Below are 22,222 nucleotides of genomic sequence, written 5' to 3' on the forward strand. Positions count from 1 at the left end.
ACTTTCAAAGTATTGGAAGCAAACCTTGTATTATAATTGAGTAGGATGGGTACAACACTGCATAGTAGAGTAGAAATATATGTAATGTGTGTGAAGAATAATCTTAAATTTGAATTCTATGCCACTGTATCTAAAATTAAACTTATTTTGCATCTATATACAAAATTCTATACCAGTGAATTAAAAATAACCTTGTGAGTAACAATTAAGGCCTTAAGTTGAAGAGTAGATTCACTAATCTGTTTTTGTTCTATCTTCACTATATATTTCTATATTACCCCTTCTTTCTTTTCAACCCCTATCTCCAAACCTAAGAATGGAAAATAAGGAAAAGAGAGACATCCCTGAGTCCAACCTTGTTTTCTCTCTAAATAAGACCAATAATAACTTGTAACCAACTCCCAATGAAAATAAACATATATCATTCAAGAAAGCAACCAAAAACCTGCCAACCCCCTTTAAGGGAAATGGGGGATCATTTCTCTTAAAGTTTCTTCAGGCTCATTTGTGGTGAATAATGCCCCAAATAAAGTTGGGGAAAATGGTTAAACAGGCTAGATATAGTATTTGTTGTCCAGTTTCTAAATATTGAGAAATTCCAGGCTTAATTAGAGTCCTGTGTGGGACAGTCTGAAGTGCTGAACCAATTGGGATTGGAAGCTTTCTTCGAAGCTATCCTGGGAGCTGCCCTGTTCTGATGGGTAACAGCAACGGAAGCACTTGGGGCTGAAACATGAAGGATGCATGCTGAGAGGAATGAATCCTGTCAGGTCTGATCCAGCATCAGTTTCTGGTTCTTTTGTTCTGAAAACATATAATTTCTCACAAGGCATTATATAGCACTAAAATTATAAAGATATGAGTTGTGTGGGATGCACAGAACAATTAAGGCTGGCTCTCTGCTCTTTGTGTATGCAGAAAAAAGACATCTGTATATCTTCATTCATGTCATATGAAGAATGACATCTAATTAATAAGTCACAGGGATGCTATAGCCAACAAGAAGCATTGTGTATGCATAGACATTCATGACTCCGCCAACCTCAGAGCTATTCCTACGTAGTGGGATTAGCAGTATAAGTTACCTGCTTGGTCTGCCATTTGAATTCTTCACATCCTAAATGTTTCCCCCTCCCTCATCCCTTCCCGACCCCCCTCCCTTCCTCATCCCCTCTCCCTCCCTCTCATAGTCCTCAGAAAGGGGAGCCCTCCTCCCCTAACATCTGACCTCAACCTATCAAGGCTCATCTGTACTACCCGTATCCTCTTCTTTTGTGGCCTGGCAAGGCCACTCTGCCAGGGGGAAGTGATCAACATTGGGGGGCCAGAGTCTATGTCAGAAGTAGTTCCTACTCCAGAGTCTATGTCAGAAGTAGTCCCTACTCCCCATATATGAGACCCATAAGGAGACTGTGCTGCCTATCTACAACATCTGAGCAGAGGGTCTAGGTCCATATCACATATGGTCCTTGCTTGGTTCATCAGTCTCTGTATTGTAGTGTGGTTATCCTCTACTATGTGGCTAATGTCCACTTATGAGTAAGTATATACCATGCATGTCTTTCTGGGTCTGGGTTACCTCACTCTGATCTTTTCTAGTTCCATCCATTTGCCTGCAAATATCAAGATTTCCTTATTTTTTAATAGCTGAGTAGTATTCCATTGTGTAAATGTACCACAGTTTCTTTATCCATTCTTCCATAGAGGGACATCTAGGTTGCTTCCAGATTCTGGCTATTACAAATAAAGCTGCTATGAACATAGTTGAGAAAATGTCCCTGTTGTTAGGTGGAGCATCTTTCGGGTATATTCCCAGGAGTGGTATGGCTGGGTCTTGAGGTAGAATTATTCCCAGTTTCCTTAGAAAGCACCAGATTGATTTCAATGTGATGTTTTGACAGAGGTAGAATACCACACACACACACACACACACACACACACACACACACACACACACACAAAAGCATTACACACATTCTTCTCAAATTCCCTTAAGTCATCTACCAAGGTAGGTTACACTGCAAGTCATAAAATGAACAAACAATGGCAAGAGGCCAGAATTCATACAAAAGATTTTCTCAGATCACAGAGAAATTAAATAAACCTAGGAACAGAATAATGGCTGCACAGTCCCCAAATATTTGGAGACTAAACAAATGTAGGGCTAACAAAACGACTCAAGCAGGTAAAGGTACAATATAATATTACGCAGCAATGACAATAATGACCTAATGAGACACACAACAATCTTAGCGTTCACAATATAAATTCATTTCCAGAAGGTTCTAGAACAAGTGATACCATCTCTAGTGACAAAATGAAAACAGTAATGTACCTGGGAGACTATTGAGAAGAGGCAAGCTGCAGCCGTGTGTGCAGCATGGGTGTTCTACTTTTATTGGAGCATTAGCTGTGCAAAGGTGTGAGCCTGTCACAACAGATGGTTGTTTTATTCTGTGCACATTACACCACAAGAGAAGAGTCGAGTCGGGGTGGATTGGAAAGATGACCAACTTTCAGGAAAAGTTCCACTTTGCAGGAACTTTCAATAATAAGTGTGTGCCACAGAGTAAGAATGAATCCCATTTCGCTGAAATGCTAACTGCTTATATCAAGATCCAATAGACCTTCAAGAAACAGATGGAAAGTCACTAGACACGTTTGATATCTTTTTCCTGGCCTCCCCCCCCCCTTTTTTTTTCAAACCTCCAAGTTTGGTAGATAAAGCATGCTTCTGAAGAGTAACTTAACCCAGCCTGGAGTTCCTGGTGAGTGTCTGGGCCACTGCCCACTGACTGCCTGATCCTTCCCAAGGCTCTATCCCCCTAGAGCAACTGAGGGCAGTCCAGAGTGTGTGATGGCAGAACAGAGGTGCTGATATTCACATGGGACCCCACAAGTCAGTACATGGGAGTAGATGAGGGCTGAAAGGATGGACCATGTAAGCTGTGGTGATGCACTGTGGTCTGGCCAGTGGCCAGTCCTCTGGTCCCTGCCCTGATGGACCACTGCCGGGACTTTCTCTGCATCACTGGTTCCCAGACTCCCATCTTTCTTGAAAAGCAGCACTGTGAGCCCTACCTCAGAGATGCAAGAATCAACAGAGAGAAAAAAAAAATTGCTCAAAGATGCCCAAATGGAAGTGGTAAAGCAGATTCTAACCACCAGCTGATGCCAAACTGCCCACTGTAGTGCCTGATGGAGCTGCTTTTGAATGTGAAGACACAAATAAAGGAGGGGTTGGTTATTCTAAGGTGGAATTGGGCACAATAAATAAATAGCAAAATAATTTCAAAAAATAACTGAAGACGTTTTTTCCCCCATCCTGGTGAACCGATGGGCTTATTGGAATTACTTATAGGAGTGTGGTTGACTCAAAGGCAGCTTCATCATGCACAAGAACTTGGAAAGGGAGCCTGGTAAGAGGTTTGTAGGGGAAGCTGGAGGGGGAATGAGGCTTAACATGATCAGACTAACTGGAGAGCTAAGGGAACTCGCCCCTTACCACTCTTAGCAGGGCACCCTAAGGAGTGGGCTTGTACCAAAGTGCCTAAAGGCTAAGGGTATTCCCGACCCTTTATGAGCCTAAATTCTTCCTGCAGGCTATATGCATGATCCAATTACGAATTTGGGGGTGGGAAATGAAGCTGAATTGTGTGCCTTGGTATTCCACCCAGAATTATTCAAACCCAACTAACCATGCGTGAAAAAAAAAAAAAACCTACAAAACAAAACAAAACCCTGAACATTTTGCTCATTAATCCAGCTGTACCTAAATGTGCTCTTGGTCCATAGTGTGGGCTACGGTTCTAAGATGTTGCAATGCGGTCTCCAGAACCCTCCTCCGCGCTTTCTTGGTTTGTGTGCCTGCATTCTCAAGGGCGGGGATTACTCCTACCTGTGTCCAAACGCTGTCTAATTAAACCAGGGCTTCACACGGGGAGGGAGGGTTAGTCAACTGCAAAGACTTAGCTCACAGAAAAAAAAAGTAGTGCGTCCACTGCTCTCCTTGGTTATTACCCCATCAAAGCGGATACCGGCAAATGAAGCCCACCTGGCCCGGTGAGCGCACGCATGCGGCGTGGAAAGGAGGCTATATCCCTTGCTGTGGTTTTTAGGAACCTTGCCAAGGATCCCTGCGTGTCAGCCTTGCTCCGCCTTTGCCCCCCTCCACTTTTTCGCCTTCACCAGTGCAGTGGCTCCTGGCAGAACCTCGCATGCCACCTCCCGACCATCCCCGGGTTTGGCGCCTGGAGCAAGCAGCAGGAGCTGCAGGGGAGCGTGGCCCCTTAGAGTTGCTTTTTCTTAATTAAGCCCGCGCTGAGGGGCGTGACGGCTGCACTTGCAGTCCGGGCAGTTGTGGGTCTGGAGGGCCTTGCAGAGACTGCGCTGGAGTCCCAGCCGCGTGGCTTCGGCGGGTGGCGCGTGAGTGCAGGCGGCTGTCGTGGCTTCCCCGCCCCTGGCGCAGGGCAGGGCGGCGTGGACATCCCGCTCTCCCCACCCAGCTTCTCGCTCCTCCTCGAGTCCTCTTGGAGCTGCTCCCACTTCTGGTTTGGAGAGACCTGGACTGTTTCCCAGCGAGGCAGCCCTGGGCAGAGAGCCCTCAGAAGCGCCTGGCGCCGGCAAGGGCTCCCTCCAGGGTGCGGACAGCTGCTCCTAGGGCTCTGGGCTGCGGATCTCAAGGCACCAGGCAAGAGGGCTCACAGAAGCCTGGATTACAGGTCTCAGCCTGAAGAGGGAAGTCTCCCCTGAGGCGCGCGTCTGTATTGCCAGCCTCCACGCGCCCACGAAGTTTGCAAGGTAGAGTATCCGGACCCCCAACTTCTCGAGGACATGAATCAAACAGCCGGAGCCTCCAACAATGTCAGGTGTCCTCCTGGGAAAGGCCATAAGGTAAGAGACAGGCATCTGAGGGGAGGGGACTATTGCTCACCTCTAAAGAGCTGATGGAGACTTTCATGCTACCATGTGTCCCTCCCTAGCTCCAGCATGTCCTTCAGTGGAGACAGCAGATGAATGGCGTGGGTTCTCTAGAATGTGTGATGTTTAACAGACCCAGAGGCAGCCAGTGAAGAGGGCTCATTGTGCGCACCTGCTCTGGGTTATCCTGGGCTTGGAGATGCTGTGTTGCTGGTCTTCTCTGGTCCAGGTCTAGTGGATGCAGCTGTGGGTCTCTTTTGAGTCTTCTGGAAGGATAGGTCTGCGGGAGGCACAGCCCTTGAGTCAGCTCTTCTAGGCTGGAGCTCCTAAAGAGGCTTCGCGCTCTTGTCAGTGGCATAGACACGTGCTACATTAACTTTAACGGACCAGTGTGTGTGCCTGCAGTTATTACTAGGAAATTAGTGAGGTCGAGAGAAAGGGAGCATGCGGGGGCTGCGAACCTTAGCAGAAGACTCTAGAAGCTCAAAGGTTGGACAAGTCTACTTCCTACACTCAAAGATCCAGGTTCTTCCCACACGCATCTTGAGCCTCAGTCTTCCCTTGGCAGCACCCAGGCTTCCTGTTTTTGCTTTTTGTTGTTGTTTGTTTGTTTGTTTCAATCACCTGTAGTTGTCTTGTGAGCAGTTGTGAGCAAATTGTTTACCTGGATACCCAGGGTAGAACACACCAATACAGACTTGCCAAATATTTCAAAGTGCTTAAATTCGTTCTTAAATTAAAGATAAGTACTGTGGAGTATTTGGTATGCAGCCTGAATCTACACTTGTGAATACACAAGTTATTATCTTGTGCTTGCTATGACTAAACTTGCATATACATTGCAGACGTGTGGCTATTGGCATGTTAGGAAAACGTCATTGGGATCGTCTTGTTGTCTGTTGGGGTCAGTAGTAACACTGGGATCATGTGGTGGCTGAGGGAAGCCATGGGCTGTTATACTGTGGCCTTAGTACACTTTTATTTCAGATGAGTAGCTGCTGTCACTTACCGGCTATCAGATCTGGATGAAACATTTTAATCAGCAGGTCATGTGACCGATCTCTGTTCTCATGAACTATATGATTTGATCAGTTCCCAGTTCCACATTCACCTTAATATCCAGATAAAGTGCCTTTTTAATCCATAATGGCTGACATTATAAGATTTTAAATTAAAAAATAATAAAGTTCCACACATCGGTGATTATAGAGTAGAGACATCTGTGTGGTTCAGAAGATCATTCAATAATTTCTTTGGGGGGGAGGGGGGAAGGCCTTTGGTTCCAGTGGCAAAGTGCCTTTTTGGCAGAATTGGACTGCAGGGTATTGACACCAATAAAACCTTCCTGGAAGTGTTGGAACACACAGCAGCACTTAGAAGGTGCTAGGCAGAGAACCCCTTAGTCACAAGTCAAGGATTGGCCCATTCATTTGTGGTGTGTCCGCCCGGTGTTCAGTTCATCAACCCCATTAATTCAGTAATAAGTCACAATCAATCCACCATTCGTGTCACAAATGCATCTCTGGCTACACCCCATGGATGAGGCACTGGGTAAGAAGAATGTCAGTGACATTCCTTGGAGTTTTTTCCTTGGAGTTCCCATCATTCCACCTCTCATAGTCTGAAGTCTGTGGCAGCCCTCCATTGCCAAAGGGAAGGTTATGTGAACTATGGAGAAAGATGGTAATTCCTCTTCTCAGAGAAGAGCCCACTTAGGCAAATGGCAGTGGTGGAGTTGAGAATTATAAAGTGCCTTTCCTGCATAAAAACAAACTAGCAGAGGGTCTTGACCGTGGACAAATGCACAATACTGTTGGGACCATTAGGTTACAATGTCTCTTAATAAAATACAAAGTTTAATAATATAAGCTCACTTTCTTAGAAGTTTGAAAGAAGTTGCTTCCACTGCAGCCACTGTTCCCAGTCACCTTGGGAGATGACCACAATGGATTCCCTTATGCAGTGTGGTCTGTGTGGGCTCCTAAGTGTGCCTGTGCATGTGTGTGATAGCACATGAGGAAGCTGGAGAACCCCTCTCAGCCACCACGCATGTTCAGTCTTTGAAACAGGATCTCTTAGTGGCCTGGAATTCTCCAAGGAGGCTAGGATGGATGGATGGTGAGTCTCAGGGACGGTGGTTCTCAACTCTTTCCTATGGTTCCTTATGTCATAGTGACCCGCAACCAGAACATTATTTTCCTTGTTACTTATAGCTGTAATTTTGCTACTGTTACAAATTGTAATGTAAATATTTTTGGAGAAAGAAGTTCGCCAAAGGGGTCGCAATCCACACAGGTTGAGAATTGCTGCTCAGGGATTTGTCTGTGTCTGCCTCAAACTCGCGTCTTCAGACACTTTTCTGACTGGGCCATCTCCTGGCTCAATGCAGAGAGTCATGGAGGGACACCTTCTCTTGTAGGTAGCTGCTCAATGGTCTCCAGGGCTAATATCCAAAAGCTCACTGTTGTACCTTTTGTATGGTCCAAATGTGAGACAATTGACCATCTGCTGAGGGCCACAGAAGGCAGGAGCCAATGCTCCAGAGAAGTAAAGCTCACAAAATAAGGCTGTATGGAATGGTAGGTAAGTATTTCCCATGGAGTCATAGAGTCACTCTTGAACTGGCTTGTGCCTGGGGTTCACTGAGTGCTTGATAGCAACTAGGGCTGTTGTGCAGGGAGCCAAGGGTGGACTGACAGGGACAGGCTGCCTATGGTCTGATCCAAGCCATAGCCCATCCTGGATTGTTATTGGCTCCTGGAAACTTACAAGAGCCTTGAACAAAGGCAGTAAGATTGAGTTTTGTAGGCAGTGGAAAGAGGGAACTGAAGGCTACACAACTTTAGTTCTGCAGGACCACACTCTCCCCTGCTATGGTGATTTGAATGAAAATGGCCTCCATAGGCTTGTAGGGACTGGCACTATTAGAAGGCGTGGCCTTGTTGGAAGAAGTGTGTCACTAGGAGGGTAGAGGCTTAGAGGCTTCAAATGCTCAATCAAGCCCAGTGTCACTCTCATTGCCTACTGCCTGAGGAGCAGGCTGTAGAACTCTCAGCTCCTCCTCTAGCACCATGTCTGCCTGGCACTGCCATGCTTCCCACCATGATGACAATGGACTAAACTTTTGAACCTGTAAGCCAGCCCCAATTAAATGTTTTTCTTTATTAGAGTTGCCATGGTCATGGTGTCACTTCACAGCAATAAAACTCTAAGACACCTGTTCAAAAAGTTGAGTGGGACAGAGACAGTGGAAGAAAGTTCCAGCCAAAGAGGACTTCCTTTCCTCCTTAGGACTAAGGAGAAAGCATGGCTCTAGTGGAGGTGTTTTGGTGATATTGTGTTGTTTTTGTTTGTTTGTTTGTTTGTTTTCTCTCAGGCCTGTATTATCTGAGGCCATGGACTGCTTGAAACTCAGGACAGCCATGTCTATGTCCCAACAAAAACTCATAAATTTACTTAAAACACGAGGCGTGCACACATGCACATGCACAGTGGGTGCATATGCGGAGGTCAATGTGGAATGCCTTCATTTATTCCTTGCCATCTTAGTTGTATTTCTCTTCATTTAGTGCATCTCTAGCTTACTGAATCTATAGTTCTGATTGGCTGGACTGGCTGGCCAGGAAGATCAGTGATCTTCCCGTTCACAACAGCAACCTCCTTCTCCAAAACTTGAGATGTAGACACGTACAACTGCACTTGGCATTTCACTTGGGTGTGGGGATATAAAGTCAGTTCCTGATACTCGTGCAGCAAATACTTAACCCACTGAACTAGCGCGCCAGCCCCACAATATGATCATTCTGGGGGTTAGTTGTGTAACTTGATTGCACTGTTCTTTTAAAAATATGTTAAATTTATTATTTAAGATATTTATACATGTATACAATGTATCTTGGTCATATCCACCCTTCCCCTCCAACTCTGTTTCTCCCAACTTCATGATGGACCCCATCCCTTTCTTTTATATAACCCGATGGGTCCAATTAATACTTCTTGTCTGGGCATAAATGTGAGGCCAATTACTGTGGCATTGGCACTCTCTAGAAGCTTAGGAAAAGTTAGCCTCCCCCACAGTAGCCATCAGCTGTATGGCTCCTCTGCTAGGGGCTGGCTAGGGAACCCTTCCCCCAGCTATGCTTGCAATTTAATTGGGTCTCTCTTGTGCAGTTCTTATACAGCTACTGTGAATTGTATGTGCAAAAACCATGGCAGACCCAGAGGACAGCATGTCTCAGAATTCCTAACCCCATCCTCTGTTTCTTAATTCCTTCTGCCTTATCTTCCATGTTGTTCCCTGGTCCTTGAGTAGGGGGAGGGAGTGGAAATCCATCCGTGGTGGAGCACTCACAGTTTGTATGGTTCTCTAGTGTGAATGTGTAGATGATAATGTCCTTTGGCAATGTCAGAAAGCTGGGTATGCCTGACAGCTTTTCTAAAAGAGCAACTTCACTTGTGGCTCTGTGTTGTCAGTCTCACACTAGCATCAAAGCAATGGTGGTTGATCAGTCCTCCATCTCTGGGAGCCACGGAGTTAGCTATCCAAAGCTTGCTCACGGAAACTCAGTTATGTCAGAACATCAGGATATTAGTTCACCTCCATGTCTGGTTTTTTGTTTGTTTGTTTGTTTGTTTGTTTGTTTTTGCTTCACTGTAGGGTCTTTAACAGTTTCCGGGTATCCAAGCCACTTACACAACTTCCTGAGGGTTTCTGCAATGACAGCCTTCTCTCTGCCACTCTCTAATCCCTGTCATCTCTGACATGACACGTAAAATTTTTACCAAGCTATTTACTTTCTGCTTCCAGTGCTTATTTTGCCAGGAGGATGGGGTAGAAAAGATATTCCCTGTTGGCTCATGTGTGTGTCTGTTCCCCTTGACACTGGGTGGGAAAAATAACATGTTAATGGAAACCATTTTGGAACAATCAGATGATATTTTGTGGAATGATGTGATCCTGAATTTTGACTCTTGTGTGTGGGCTTGGATACACAGGTACACATACATGTACATCTGGAATTCAGGTAGAAGGATACATTTATTAACCAAGTCAAACTGGTATTACAATGTTGCTAATAAAATTCCTGCACATGTACTCACAAATATACTTGGAAATAAAAAACCATGGTTTGCTTCAAAAGAACCTGGATGTATAAAAATGTGGCTAGCAGGAATCATACCCTCTTCACTCTCGCTCTGGCTCTCACTCTCGCTCCCCCCGCCCCCAGACATAAAACTGTTGGAATTCTTGTTCCCTGTCTGCCATATATCATCTTCTCTCTCTATTTTCAGGACTGCATCACTGTCTTTGAGTTTCCATATTCACCAGTCATGTACCAAAGTTTAATTTTGTTTATGTTTACCCTGCTAGTAGTTTAGGGGTTACTTTGAATCTTTAAATGCAACATATTAGGAAACCTTGTAGCTGCTGTCTCTTCAATGTCTTTTTTTCTTGTCTCCTTCTTTGTTTGTCATGGTGACAAGTGTGTGTGTGTTACTCAATGAGACTTTGAACATCTTGTAAGGTTCCATCTTTTAGGCCCAACTGCTGCCCTTCATGTGATCCACTGTGCCTGCGTGCAAGAGTCCATCACCTTCTGCTCTGTGGACTGTTGTCATCCTCTCCCCCAGAAGGAGAGTAGGGTAGGATTACAGGACCCTGTGGTGGTTCCCATGAGTCACCATAGGCCCATAGGGAGTGGCATTAGTAGGAGGTGTGGCCTTGTTGGCATATATGTGGACTTGTAGGAGTAGGTGTGGCCTTGTTGGACTAGGTGTGGCTTTGTTGGAGTAGGTGTGGCCTTGATGGAGTAGGTGTGGCCTTGATGGAGTAGGCATAGTCTTGCTGGGGGAAGTGAGTCACTGGGGTGGGATTTGAAGTTTCAGGTGCTCAAGCTAGGCCTAGTAGCTCACTTTTCAATCCTGCTCCATGAGGATCCAAATGTAGAACTCTCAGCTACTTTCCAGCACCATGTCTGTCTGCATGCCACCATGCTTCCCACCATGCGAGTAATGGACTAAACCTCTGAACTGTAAGGCAGCCCCAGTTAACTGTTGTCCTTTATAAGAATAGCTGTGGTCACCGTTTCTCTTTGCAGCAAGAGAACACTGACTAACAGACCCTCATCTGATTATGCAGCCATCTCTGCCCACCAGATGCATGCAGTTCTACCTGAATTGCACTGGGCTTGCCATCTCAGGGAAGGGTAGAGTATATAGGCTGTTGAACACAGGGGAAGGGTGCTCCATCTACACAGACACAAGGGAGTCATTGTCCATGCTGGGTGTGGCCTTCCCAATGCAGCTCTTTGCAGGTCACCCCCTCTCCTGTCAGCCACTCCTCATCCATGCCCTGTGAGTAAGCCTAGTAAACTCGATGGTACCCCAGGGTGAACTGCGGTGAGTCTACTTGTTTCTGTTGTTGGGATCTTGTGAAATGGGGATTGACATAGTTCTAACCTCCCCTGGGAGAAAAATCTGCAACAGACAGTCATTAGATTTTTGTCTCTATTTTTTTCTCATCTTTGGCTATAACTGTTGCTCTAGCTTTACCTTTAGTGCCTCTTTGACTTCTCTATTCTGCTGTTGGCTCACTCAGACATTTTTTTGATGCTCCTTTTAAAATGTTATTAGAATTTCTACTTTGTTGCTTCTTCATGCTCCTGGCTTCCTGTTGGAAGCGGTGGTGCTCCTTCATCTATGGTAAGCATCCTTTTCTCTCTTTGATGAACTGCATTATGTAGCCACTGCAGACCCTTGTCTGTTGGTCCTAACATCCCAGTGTCCCTCCTTGTCAGTCCATGTCAATTCATTTTCTCCTTGAGGATCGGCTATAGGCTTCTTCCCTCGTGTTAAAGTCCAACTTTATCTTGGGGATAGTCAGCACTTAGAAACTCAGATTCTCTTAGGTTTCTCTGATGATTTATTGGTTGCTTGTTCTTATGAATAATTTAGTTGAGTGGCAACCCAAATGCAAATTTTGTTCTTTTATCTTTACTTAGGTCACTGAAATCTTCACAGTGCCTGTGTGGGTGCAGCTGAAGTCTCAGGAGGGATCGAGGCACAGCACTCTAGGTCTTTGCTCTTTTCTTCCAGAACTCCTCTGTCTCTGTCTCTTTGTCTCTGTCTTCTGTCTCTATCTCTCTTTCTCCCTCCCTCCCTCCCTCCCTCCCTCCCTCCCTCTTTTCAGTTTCTACAGTTAGCACACCCCTGTCTACCCCAAACCTGAACCTCAGGTGTTTCTATCTTTCTCTCTCTGTTTCTCTATCTCTTTCTGTCTGTCTGCCCCGCTCCCTCCCTCCCTCCCACCATCCCTCCCTCCTTCTCTCCAACTTCTAGAGTTCACACACCCCTGTCTGCCCAGAACCTGAATTTCAGATATCTCTTACACACTCCTACAGATTTTCCTTCTGTGTTTTCTGTACAGATCCTGCTGTCCTGGGTGAGGCAGTTCAGCCAGAAACTACCTTATCCACAGCTGGACTTACAGCTGTACCTGTATCTCTTCATCAATAAACTTGGTGCCGAGGCTCAGCATCATGTGCTCTTCAGGTCTCGCCCACTCTAGTCCTTGAGTTTCAATTATAAATCAGTTCAGTGTTTAGCTCAAAGTTAACACTTCTCTGTCTCCTGGCACTCTATCCAGGAGAAGAGTAGGAACCCAGGTTTCTTTACAACAATGTGAATGTCATCGCTCCAACCTTCTTCCCAAGAGGAAACTTTGTTTAAATTTTGGTCATCTCTCCTTGCTGACCAGAGCTGGATCTTTCTTCACTTTCTTTTTCTGTCAGCTCTTTCCCCTCTTTTTCATAGAGCTTGCTTAGTCTTAAGTCTCCCTTTGTCCGTCTTCACCTCCTTTATTAGTAGCAATGCTTTTTTTTTTATTGAGAATTTCACACATGCATACAATGTTTTCATTAAACTCACCCTATTTCTTCCCTTCTATTTCCTCTCCTATCAATTTTCCCTCCCAACTTCATGTGCCACCATGTCCACTTAGTGTTGCTTGTTTGCATGAGCGTAGACCTGTGTCTACTGTAGTAAGGGACAGTATGCCTGAAGAAACCAGGGGTCCTTCCCCCAGCAACCAGTAGTTGCCAATACTTTCTCAGCTAGAGATAAGTCCTTGTGAGCAGCACCCCTCCCTGACCCCCGTAATGTGCTGGGATTTGGTCCGGCTTGATCTTGTGCAGGTTTTATGCATACTGGGTAACTCCCCTGTCATTTAGAAATAATACCTGTCTTGACGCTGGCTCTTTCCCAGCACCTTTCCTTTTTCCCTTTCTTCTCTTTTGTGAGCCTTCCTGCTTGGATCTGTAGAGCGTTGTCCTCCTAGACACACACTCCATTGGACGCAAGCAGCCTCTTCTTCTCTATGATGTGAAGACTCTGACCTCAATTTCCAGATAGCTTGGTCAGTATCTCCATCTCTGGAAGGCCCTTTCTCAGATGACTAAGTTGTCAGTTGAGTCACAAGCCACCCTGAGCCAAGAAAAGCTCAAGTGAGCTCCTGGCTCCTCAATGATCCTTCTGTGACACACGGTGTCTCCTTCCCTCCCGTGTGTGTCCCTCCTTCCCCACAATGCATGAGCACAGCACAGAACCAACTTCCTCTGAGGAATCTCCATTGCAACTTCCGGCCCCGACAGGTCAGCCCAGCTCATTGTTTGCTTCTTAACTTCACCCTTTCTCCCTGCTCTGATCTTGCCCCCACCTGGGTGTGAATCCATTGATTCCCTGATCCTGATGGTTGGCATCTGTCACCTTCTATGGCTGCACCTGGTTTCTCTTGTGTTTGCAAGTCGCGTACACCTAACATGGAGTGTTTCAAGACAGGATCTAATCTGGAAGGTCATTTCTTTCAACTCCCTCATTTCTTCAGCTGAGATTCAAGATAATGCAGCTGATTAGTGAGAGTCAGAATTTTCTCACACCAGCTACCCACTGCCATTCTTGCCAAGTTCTACTGCACCAGACTGTTTTGTATCTGTCCTGCCAGAGCATACAAAGATAAAGGAGTCACACCCAGCATGGATGCAGTGTAGGCACACTGCAGCTTGTTGAATAGCTTAAAGACACCTCCCTAGTGTCCAGCATTAGGAAGTGTTGCATCCATTTGTATCTTTCCCACCCCTCTTATTTATACTAAACGAGAAGTCTACTTCTTTGATAATTTCAGAAAGAAATAGGAAAGGGCACCATATAAATAAAAAATGTAAATTCTTTTTACTACCCAGGAATTAAATCATCCTGAAGGATTTTGGAAAGTTCAATGTGGTACATGCAAGATAAATTGCCTTAATGACTTCCAGTATATCAGCAAAAATCTATTTATGTTATTTTGGTTTTACATTTTATTGATTTTTAAAATTTTAATTGTCCTCATTTTCTGAGTTAAATGCATAAAATGAATATAAGCTCATGCATAAGTTAAATTTCCAGGAATAAAAAGCAGTAAATGAGTAGTAATTGTTTTCCTTGTTCCATTTGTTGGACCATTTTTTTTTTTTTTTTCAGTCAAAAGCTGAATTTTGAGTGTGCCACATGGCTGCTCCCTCTACAAGGGCTTCCAAGTATGACTCAACCAGCTAAGGCCTAAAACTATTTGGGAAAATTTGTTCAGTGATGTAGATTGTGGACAGACTAATTTCCTTGTCATCCCCTACACAATGTATCACCACAGCTAGTTTACAATAATGGGACTATATGATGTGTTGTAAGAAATCAGGAGATGATCTGAAGGCAGGCAAGTATCGTACCATCTTAATATGGCTGTAGATGGTCTGTGAATATCTGTTAAGCTTTACATCTGTAGGGGCTCAGGAACCCAGCCCTGTGAGTACCACTCAGTGGAATGAAGAGCTATATCCAGGGATCCATCAGTAATGCTGAAAAGGACTTTAGCGTATCCATCTCTACTCATACACCCAGTCATGGGCACAAGACATGTAGTCAATCAGTTCTTTAGGCTTAAACCATAGGTTGATCTCTTTCTCAGCACTTTCTTCTGAATTGCTGCCATGAATGGTGTTCCTTCCAACTTGAATGCAGAAATCCCCTCGAATGGTACCTGGCTTGGACTCAGCTGGATTGACCTATCCCAGCATCACTCTGCCTGTCTTCACAACATTGAGCCCCTCCCAGACCAGGATCACCACAGACCTTGAGTTCACGTACTTCACCAGCCCTGGGAAGAAAGGACAGTCCTTGACATCAATGTGGTACTGCTTCAGGTGTTCCTCAGAAGCCACAAGGCGCTTCATGGGCACCAGGTGGAACCCCTTCTACCCTAAGCACTTGACAATCTTGCCCACCAGGCTGTGTTGAATGCTCTCTTGCTTGATGGCAATGAAGGTAAGCTGGGGTTGGCCATGGTCCGCGGCCCGCAGGCTGGCCCTGGTGGTGGGTTGGTGTGGCCATGGGAAGATGACAGAGGAGCCTTGTTAGCTGAGCGGGGTGTCATGCTTGTCAGAGCATTTACTTCTGAGGGTGGGGCACATCCAGCTAGGCCTTGAGTCCCTATCAAGGTTCAACGTTGTTAGCATCCCAGTCTGCAAAGCATCTGGGCGCACTGCTGGCCATTAGTAAGCCAGATATGAACATGGGGACCAAAGATGATTCTATAGTGAAATAGTCTTAGTAACAAAAGAGCACCAGTAGGTCCTTCAGCCTCTGGAGGCCACTCAGTTGAAGGATGTTTTCAGTTGCCCAACAAAGAGTCTTTTCAGGCACCCTTACTGCTGGTTGTTGTTGTTGTTGTTGTTATTACCAAAATGCTTTGTGATTTAAAATCAATATTAAATATATTGATAATTACTGTTTTTACTCTTAAAATATCAAGACACTGACAGACTATGGTTAACAACTTGGTTGAGATACACTGTACAAATTCACATTGTACATGCAGTAAATTTTTACATAAGTGTGCACACACATGTGAGAACACTGAATAGATTAAATATCATTCCAGAAAGTTCCATATGCCTTGTGATCTCTTTTCTGACTCTCCTACCTCACCTATTCTTCCACAACCAAAATTTCACTTTCTCTTCAGTTACTATATTTTCACTTTCAAAGATTTTGTATGAGAATGTTAAAGTGTGAGCACTTTTGTGACAACTTTCACTAAGTTAGATGTTCACACTGTAAGCCTGTATCAGTAGTTTACTCAGGACCAATATGGCCAGGCTGTGGATTGGAACTCTAGCATCACCAGAGTAATGTGAGACTGTGAGTCTATGCTGTGATTTCTGTGACTTCCTACTATGATGGACATTTGGACGCTTTAGATTTGGAGATACTGCCAACAAGATGTTCTAAACCTTTGTGCACAAGTGTTTTGGGGGCATATCTGGTATCTCATGTAGTTAGGCCATATGGTAGGTATGTGGTATATGTGGGGGGGGGGTGAAGGGGTCATGTACATGCAAAGGCCAAAGGTTGAAGTGTGGGTGTCATTTCTAAGGAGCCATCTACCTTGTTTTTTGAGACAGAGTTTCTCACTGACTTGTCACTTACCACATAGACTAGGCTAGCTGGCCAGGAGTCCCACATACTCACCTGTTTCCACCTCCCCACTGCTGAGATTATGTGCACATTAAAAAGTCCAGGTTGTTTAGGTGGCTTCTGGGACTTGAACTCAGGTCCTCATGTTTGTGCAGTGCCCACTCCCTGATTAGATTGTTTTAAAAGTTTAACCTGCCAAACTGTTTTCAGCAATAGCTTTAGAAGTCTACTTTCTATCCATGTGTAAAAGGTTTTCAGTCTCTCTGAATCCTTGCCAACTCTTTGAATGACATTATTGCTGCTAAGCATCTTAGCACGTGTGTAAGTTGACAAACTTGGGAAAGTTGAGATACATATTTCACCAGTGACTAATTGTGTCAAACATCTTTTTATGCTCCTTCTCTGTCCACACATCTTTGCTGAGGGGGTCTGTGGAAATTTCTGACACAGCCCCGGTGACCCACTTGCATTCTGTTGAGTTGAGGTTCTTCATGAATTATCAATATCAAGCACATGACTTGCTAAATGTCCCTCCCCTCCATGACAACTTCTGAAGACTATAAATGTGCACTTTGGATGTTTACATGTAGGAGAAAAAAGCATTCCCACCACTGAAAGGAAAGATTTGCTCAAAGTGGGTCATAAATAAGATGTCAAACCCGAGCCCTTCAAAGATCCAGAAGAAAGTGTGAAGTAGTGTGTTGGCTCAGCTCATCAGTTTTGTAGACATTTTCAGAGAACTAGCTTGGAAGCATTCTACTTTCTTTGTTTAAACTCCTTGTCCTATGGATTTCGGATTTAAATTTTTTATTACTGACTTTGAATTTAGTATTCTTTCTTCCTTTCTTAAAGAAAGGACTGATGGCATTGACTTAAGCCCATATTCCCATTTTACTTGGATGTTTAATATAAACTGCACACCAAGTTTTGCATTTTTAAAAGTTCTTGTATTCATTCTTTGAGAATTTCATAAGTGCATACAACATGTTTGGACTTATTCACACAGTTCTTCCTCCAACTTCCCCTGGGCTGCTCCTCCAGTGCACTTCCCTGACAATTTCATGTCCTCTTCCTTGCATTAAAAAAAAGTATATGTGTGTGTGTGTGTGTGTGTGTGTGTCCTATCATATATATACATACATACATACATACATACATACATACATACATATCCTATCAAGTCCAGCTGATGTGGACATGGGTCTGGGCCACCTGTCCACTGGAGCTCTTGAACCTGGAATTTCCATACCCTGAACAAAAATGACTACCTGTCACCTAATAGGTATCAACTAACTACCAGTCACGCCTCAGGTGGAAATGGGGCTTTAAGAGACTTCCCCCATATATGCTGGGATTATGACCAGTTGGATCTCGTTCAGGCACCTACACAGCTACTGTGAGCTAATGGGTGCAGTGGCCATGTCATATCTGGATGAGAGCATTTCGCAACACTCCTCCCCGTTTTCCAGTCCTTATATTCTTTCTGCCATATCTTCTGTGATATTGCCTGATCTTAGATGTCAGGAGCTTGGTCCACATGGCCTATCGACAGTGCCTATAGTTGCCCATAGCTGACACTCTGACTAGATAGGAGTCTCTGAATTATCACTGCCTACTGCAAAAAGAAGCCTCTCTGCCCAAGGCTGAGTGATATGTTCCCTGTTTATCCACTTTGACCAGAAGTGAAAGCCTTTGTGAAAATAGTTGTAAATAATTTGAAGTATCCTTTTCTATATTAGAAATTCTAATTTTAAACTAAAATAGCACTAAAACATGTAATTGTAAGAAAGTATGCTATACACTTCTCTCACAGTCTTAGGGTATCTTTTGATATAAAATCGTCCCCCTATGTTATGATATCTCCTTGGCAAACTGAGGCATTTATCATTGCCCAGCGATTTAAAGACTAACATGCCTCCTGTTGGCATGGCTCACCTGCGCTGTCCTTCTGCATGGGCTGTCTTCCTCATTTCTCCATGGTCAGAACATGTGCATCCTTCAAAGTGAAGCAAGTCTCCTGCAGGCACCATATTCATGAATCTTTTTTTTTTTTTTTATCAAATTTTCAATAATTCAATCTGGTTATATTCAGAGTAACTTTGAGTGATAAAAACTGCTTCTATATTTTCATTATTTTCTGGCTTTTAACGGACAAGCTGTTTCTTCTCTTGTGCTGTCTTCCTCCATGGCTGATGTTTCTGGTGGTGTAGTCACACAGTTTTGTTGGTTTTGTTGGTGTGACTCTCTGGTAGGCCTTTGCTTTTCGGTTACCGTGTGGAAGGATATGAAACCTTGAATTTTCTTCAAGCCTGTTATGAATGAGGTTTTATTGCAAACAACTATCAGATTTTACTCCCCATATTTTAAGTGTTTAGTGCCTGAATTTACACCATCTATATTATGCACCTTTACACAGTTTATTTTAGCAATAGCTATCGCGGATTATTTTGCCCTCTAAGCGTCATCCTGGGAATGAATGGCACACCGTCACTGCAGGCTTAGATGTTCTGGATTGGAGATGACCCTGAGGACCAGAGTTCTCAGCTGCCCACTAAGTCTCTTGGCTTCCTGTGTTTGGTATCGTTGGTCAGAAGTCATTCTTCAGGTGGAAGTGACTACAAAGCAGGACCAGTGGTGATGGACAGCCTTTGCTTTTGCTTGCTGGGAAGATGTTTTTCTCCTGTTTTTGAAACACAGCTTTGCTAGGTAAGATATTCTTGGTTGATACATTTTCCTCTCAGCACTTGAACACGATGCTGCTGTGTTCTTTCCTGTCCTGCAGAGTGCATGTACAGAGGGCACCAGCCTAGAAGCAAACACCATGCTAGCTCTCCATGGACATTTTCAAGAGGGGCATTCTCTGAAGTACCTTGCCGCCTGTCATTTTATGGATGCTACATTTTGCGAGTTCCATTACTGGAGACACTTTAGTTTCTTCTGGATGAGCTGTGACCTCTCAGCTCCCTGTGTCTTAGTGCTGGTGTTTGCACACATGTGGAGACAGCCACAATTTTGGTTTTTCAAAAAAGATAGGGTCTTTTTTTTCTCTTTATTCTAGCTGGTGACTTATGTGTGTATCCCCTGCTGATAACCTTGGGCAAGCAGAGCTTGCTCTCTGGTTCTGTGTGTGCCTGGGCAGTTGACTTAACTCTGAGCCCAGATGGCACATCTGCCATGGTCCAGCTCTCCAGCGACTGTGTCATGCAGCCAAATGACCCTGCTGAATGGGCACTGAAACTCCTGGGACCCATCTGGGCCCCAGGGTGGGCTCCCAGCACAGAAGGCACCACTCTGCTTTCAGCAGTTGGACAGAGTTCCTGGGGTGGGCTGGACCAATCAACTGCTTGCAATATGAGCTTGCAATTCCTTGTCCTATGAGATCCTGGGGTGGTCTTTAAGCCCCCAGAACACACTAAAGTTCCCTTTGTGGCAGAACCATCTCTCTCCCTGGACTCTCAATCACTTTTGAAGCAGGATCTGGAAAGAGGGCCACTTGCCAGGTTATTATTAAATGGAGCTTGCCAGAACTGAGTTTATCAGATAAATAGTGGGGCTTTGTGACAAGAGATAAAAAGAAACAAGAGAAAATCAACCTTCCTGGCATCAGGAGATAACACTGAGGAGCAGAACGGAAATGCTGCTTGCTGTTTGGTTTTTCAGAGAAGTGTCAATAAGACTCTTCTGTGTTTGCTAATGTTTTACTGTTGGATCTTCGGTTTTGTGACATCGGTTGGGCAGTTTGCTGTAGCATTAAGTAGAAGTTCAAAACAGAGGGAGGACAAGAGCCTTGTCTTCCCAGGGGAGACAGGAAATCTAGGTTATATCCATAATGTGTCTGCCTTTTTTCTTTTAAGTACTTTGTATGGGTATTGATTTTTTTCTTTTTCAATCAAATGAACTCTACCAAAAATGCTGCATAATTTACAAAGCACCTTCAGGTCTTTCTGTATGCACCCAGCCTGACCTCCAACCCTGAATGAGTTCACTAGTGTTATAGTGAATAGTATAAACTCTGAGAGTAATCAACAAACAAATATGTAACCAGTTCTAAACAGAAATGCCTGAGTTTTCAAGGTACCACACCTCTTTCTGGTCTGTTTGAATTATTAATGGTGGAGTTGACTAAGTTAAAATGCCCTGTCTAGGCTAAGGTACTTTGGCAAGCCCCAGCTTTTATTCAGAGCTAGACTCTTCTTCCTCCCACCCAGGCTTGCTGTAAGTGTAGATGCATGAGTTGAAAGTGGGTGGGGCTCTCTTTAGAGGTGAGCAGATCTCACCCTGGAGGTGGGTATTTCCTTGTCACCTCTCTTGCATATCCATTCTTCATCTTGAATTGACTTGTCTTCATTTCTCATTCCTCCAAATTTCGGATCATGTGAGTTGGAGAAAGGTAGACACAGTGCCACATGGTGGTGGGTTTAGTACAAACACATAGATGAAGATGGCCATTTCCTTTCATTTCTTTCTCTTTTCATTTTAGTTTAGTTTAGCTTCCGTTTTCTTTTTTCTTTTTCTCCCTTTATTTATTTATCATTTAATCACTTTGCATTCTGATCCTTACGGGGAGCTTCCTGGAGAATTTCGCTTGAGAATCACACAAGGCCATGCAAGGTGGCTGTTGTCCTCTCTCCACCTGTGATTGTCACTCATTTTCCTGTGTCCTGTGGTTCCCTCTGCTAGTCACTCTGCCTTGTCAGTGTGATCCTTCCACAGGGACATATGGTCCAGTTCTAGTTCATGAGAAACATCCTTACTTTCCCCACCACCCACAGAAAAGGCTCACCTGATTTGAAAAGGGTCTTTTTGAGGGCTGGTTATTTGCATTCTAAGAACACCAATGTACCCAGAACTGGGGTTTACATGCTGGCTTCGTTTGTCACAATCAAACATCATAGAAAAATATCAAATGAAGAATTTTAGAAATAAAGAATTCCTACATTTCCAGCTTCATGCTTCTCTGAGTAATGTGTTATTGAGCCTGCTGGCCTGCTGCCCAGCTCCATGGTGGCTTGGGAGCCATTGCCTCCTGTGGGCTGCTCCCTCACCCCCTCCTGTCAGTCACTCCTTCCTCCCAGCGATCAAATGCACAGTATGGCCAAGCAACGGCTCTGAAGCACAAGGGCAGAGATGCTGGCAGCTCGAGAATGCTGACGTGCAATCAGAGCATGCTCCCTCCACGCGAAAGGGGCAGAACTGGAAGAGACTTTCTTATTATTTTTTTTTTAGATTTATTTAGTTTAGTTTATGTGTATGAGTGTTTTACCTGAATGTATGTATGTGTACCTTGTGTGATCCTGGTGTCCATGGAGGCCAGAAGAGGCTGCCGGATTCCCTAGAACTGAAGTTACATCTCAGTTTGGTAAATGCTTGCTTGGAAACTCCGATCCAATTACTCAAGAATAACTTCTATCCCACACCACAGTCCCCATCTGAAATAGTAGGGGCAGGACTAAGGGCAGAAGATGATCCATATAACTCTCACCCTGACATGCTCTTTCCTCCCTTTAAGCCCCACAAGACCACCAGCCTCAAGTGCTACAGTGCAGTCTCCACGTCCTCAAAGAGACTGTGGCCCTTGCTTTGTTCCTATTGAAAGCGCAATTCGGCTTCTGGAGGGGCCTGCCCCTGTCGTCTAGTTCCGTGTTGCCTGCACTAATCCCTATCTAGTGGGTCCTGGCAACTGAACCTTGATCCCCTGGAAGAGCAGCAAGTGCTCTTCACCACTGAGCCATCTCAGGGTCAGAAGAGGTTTGGAGATAAGCACTACATTCACGTTACCTGTTGCAGTATCTTGCTT

General features: G+C 44.6%; 1 protein-coding gene and 1 pseudogene across 1 annotated transcript in view; one reads left to right on the top strand and one right to left on the bottom strand.

Moving 5' to 3' along the window:
* Positions 1–4,546: 4,546 nt before the first annotated feature.
* Dpp6 (dipeptidyl peptidase like 6) overlaps positions 4,547–22,222 on the top strand; it is an 846,101-nt gene continuing 828,425 nt past the window's right edge. Inside the window, exon 1 of the mRNA XM_051152206.1 lies at positions 4,547–4,893. Within this exon, the coding sequence (XP_051008163.1) occupies positions 4,834–4,893 (60 nt within the window). The 5' untranslated portion in view covers positions 4,547–4,833. The remainder of the gene's footprint in view (positions 4,894–22,222) is intronic.
* LOC127194797 (nucleoside diphosphate kinase B-like) lies at positions 14,835–15,382 on the bottom strand (annotated as a pseudogene).

Source organism: Acomys russatus, chromosome 10, assembly GCF_903995435.1.
Source record: "Acomys russatus chromosome 10, mAcoRus1.1, whole genome shotgun sequence".
Lineage (NCBI taxonomy): Eukaryota > Metazoa > Chordata > Mammalia > Rodentia > Muridae > Acomys > Acomys russatus.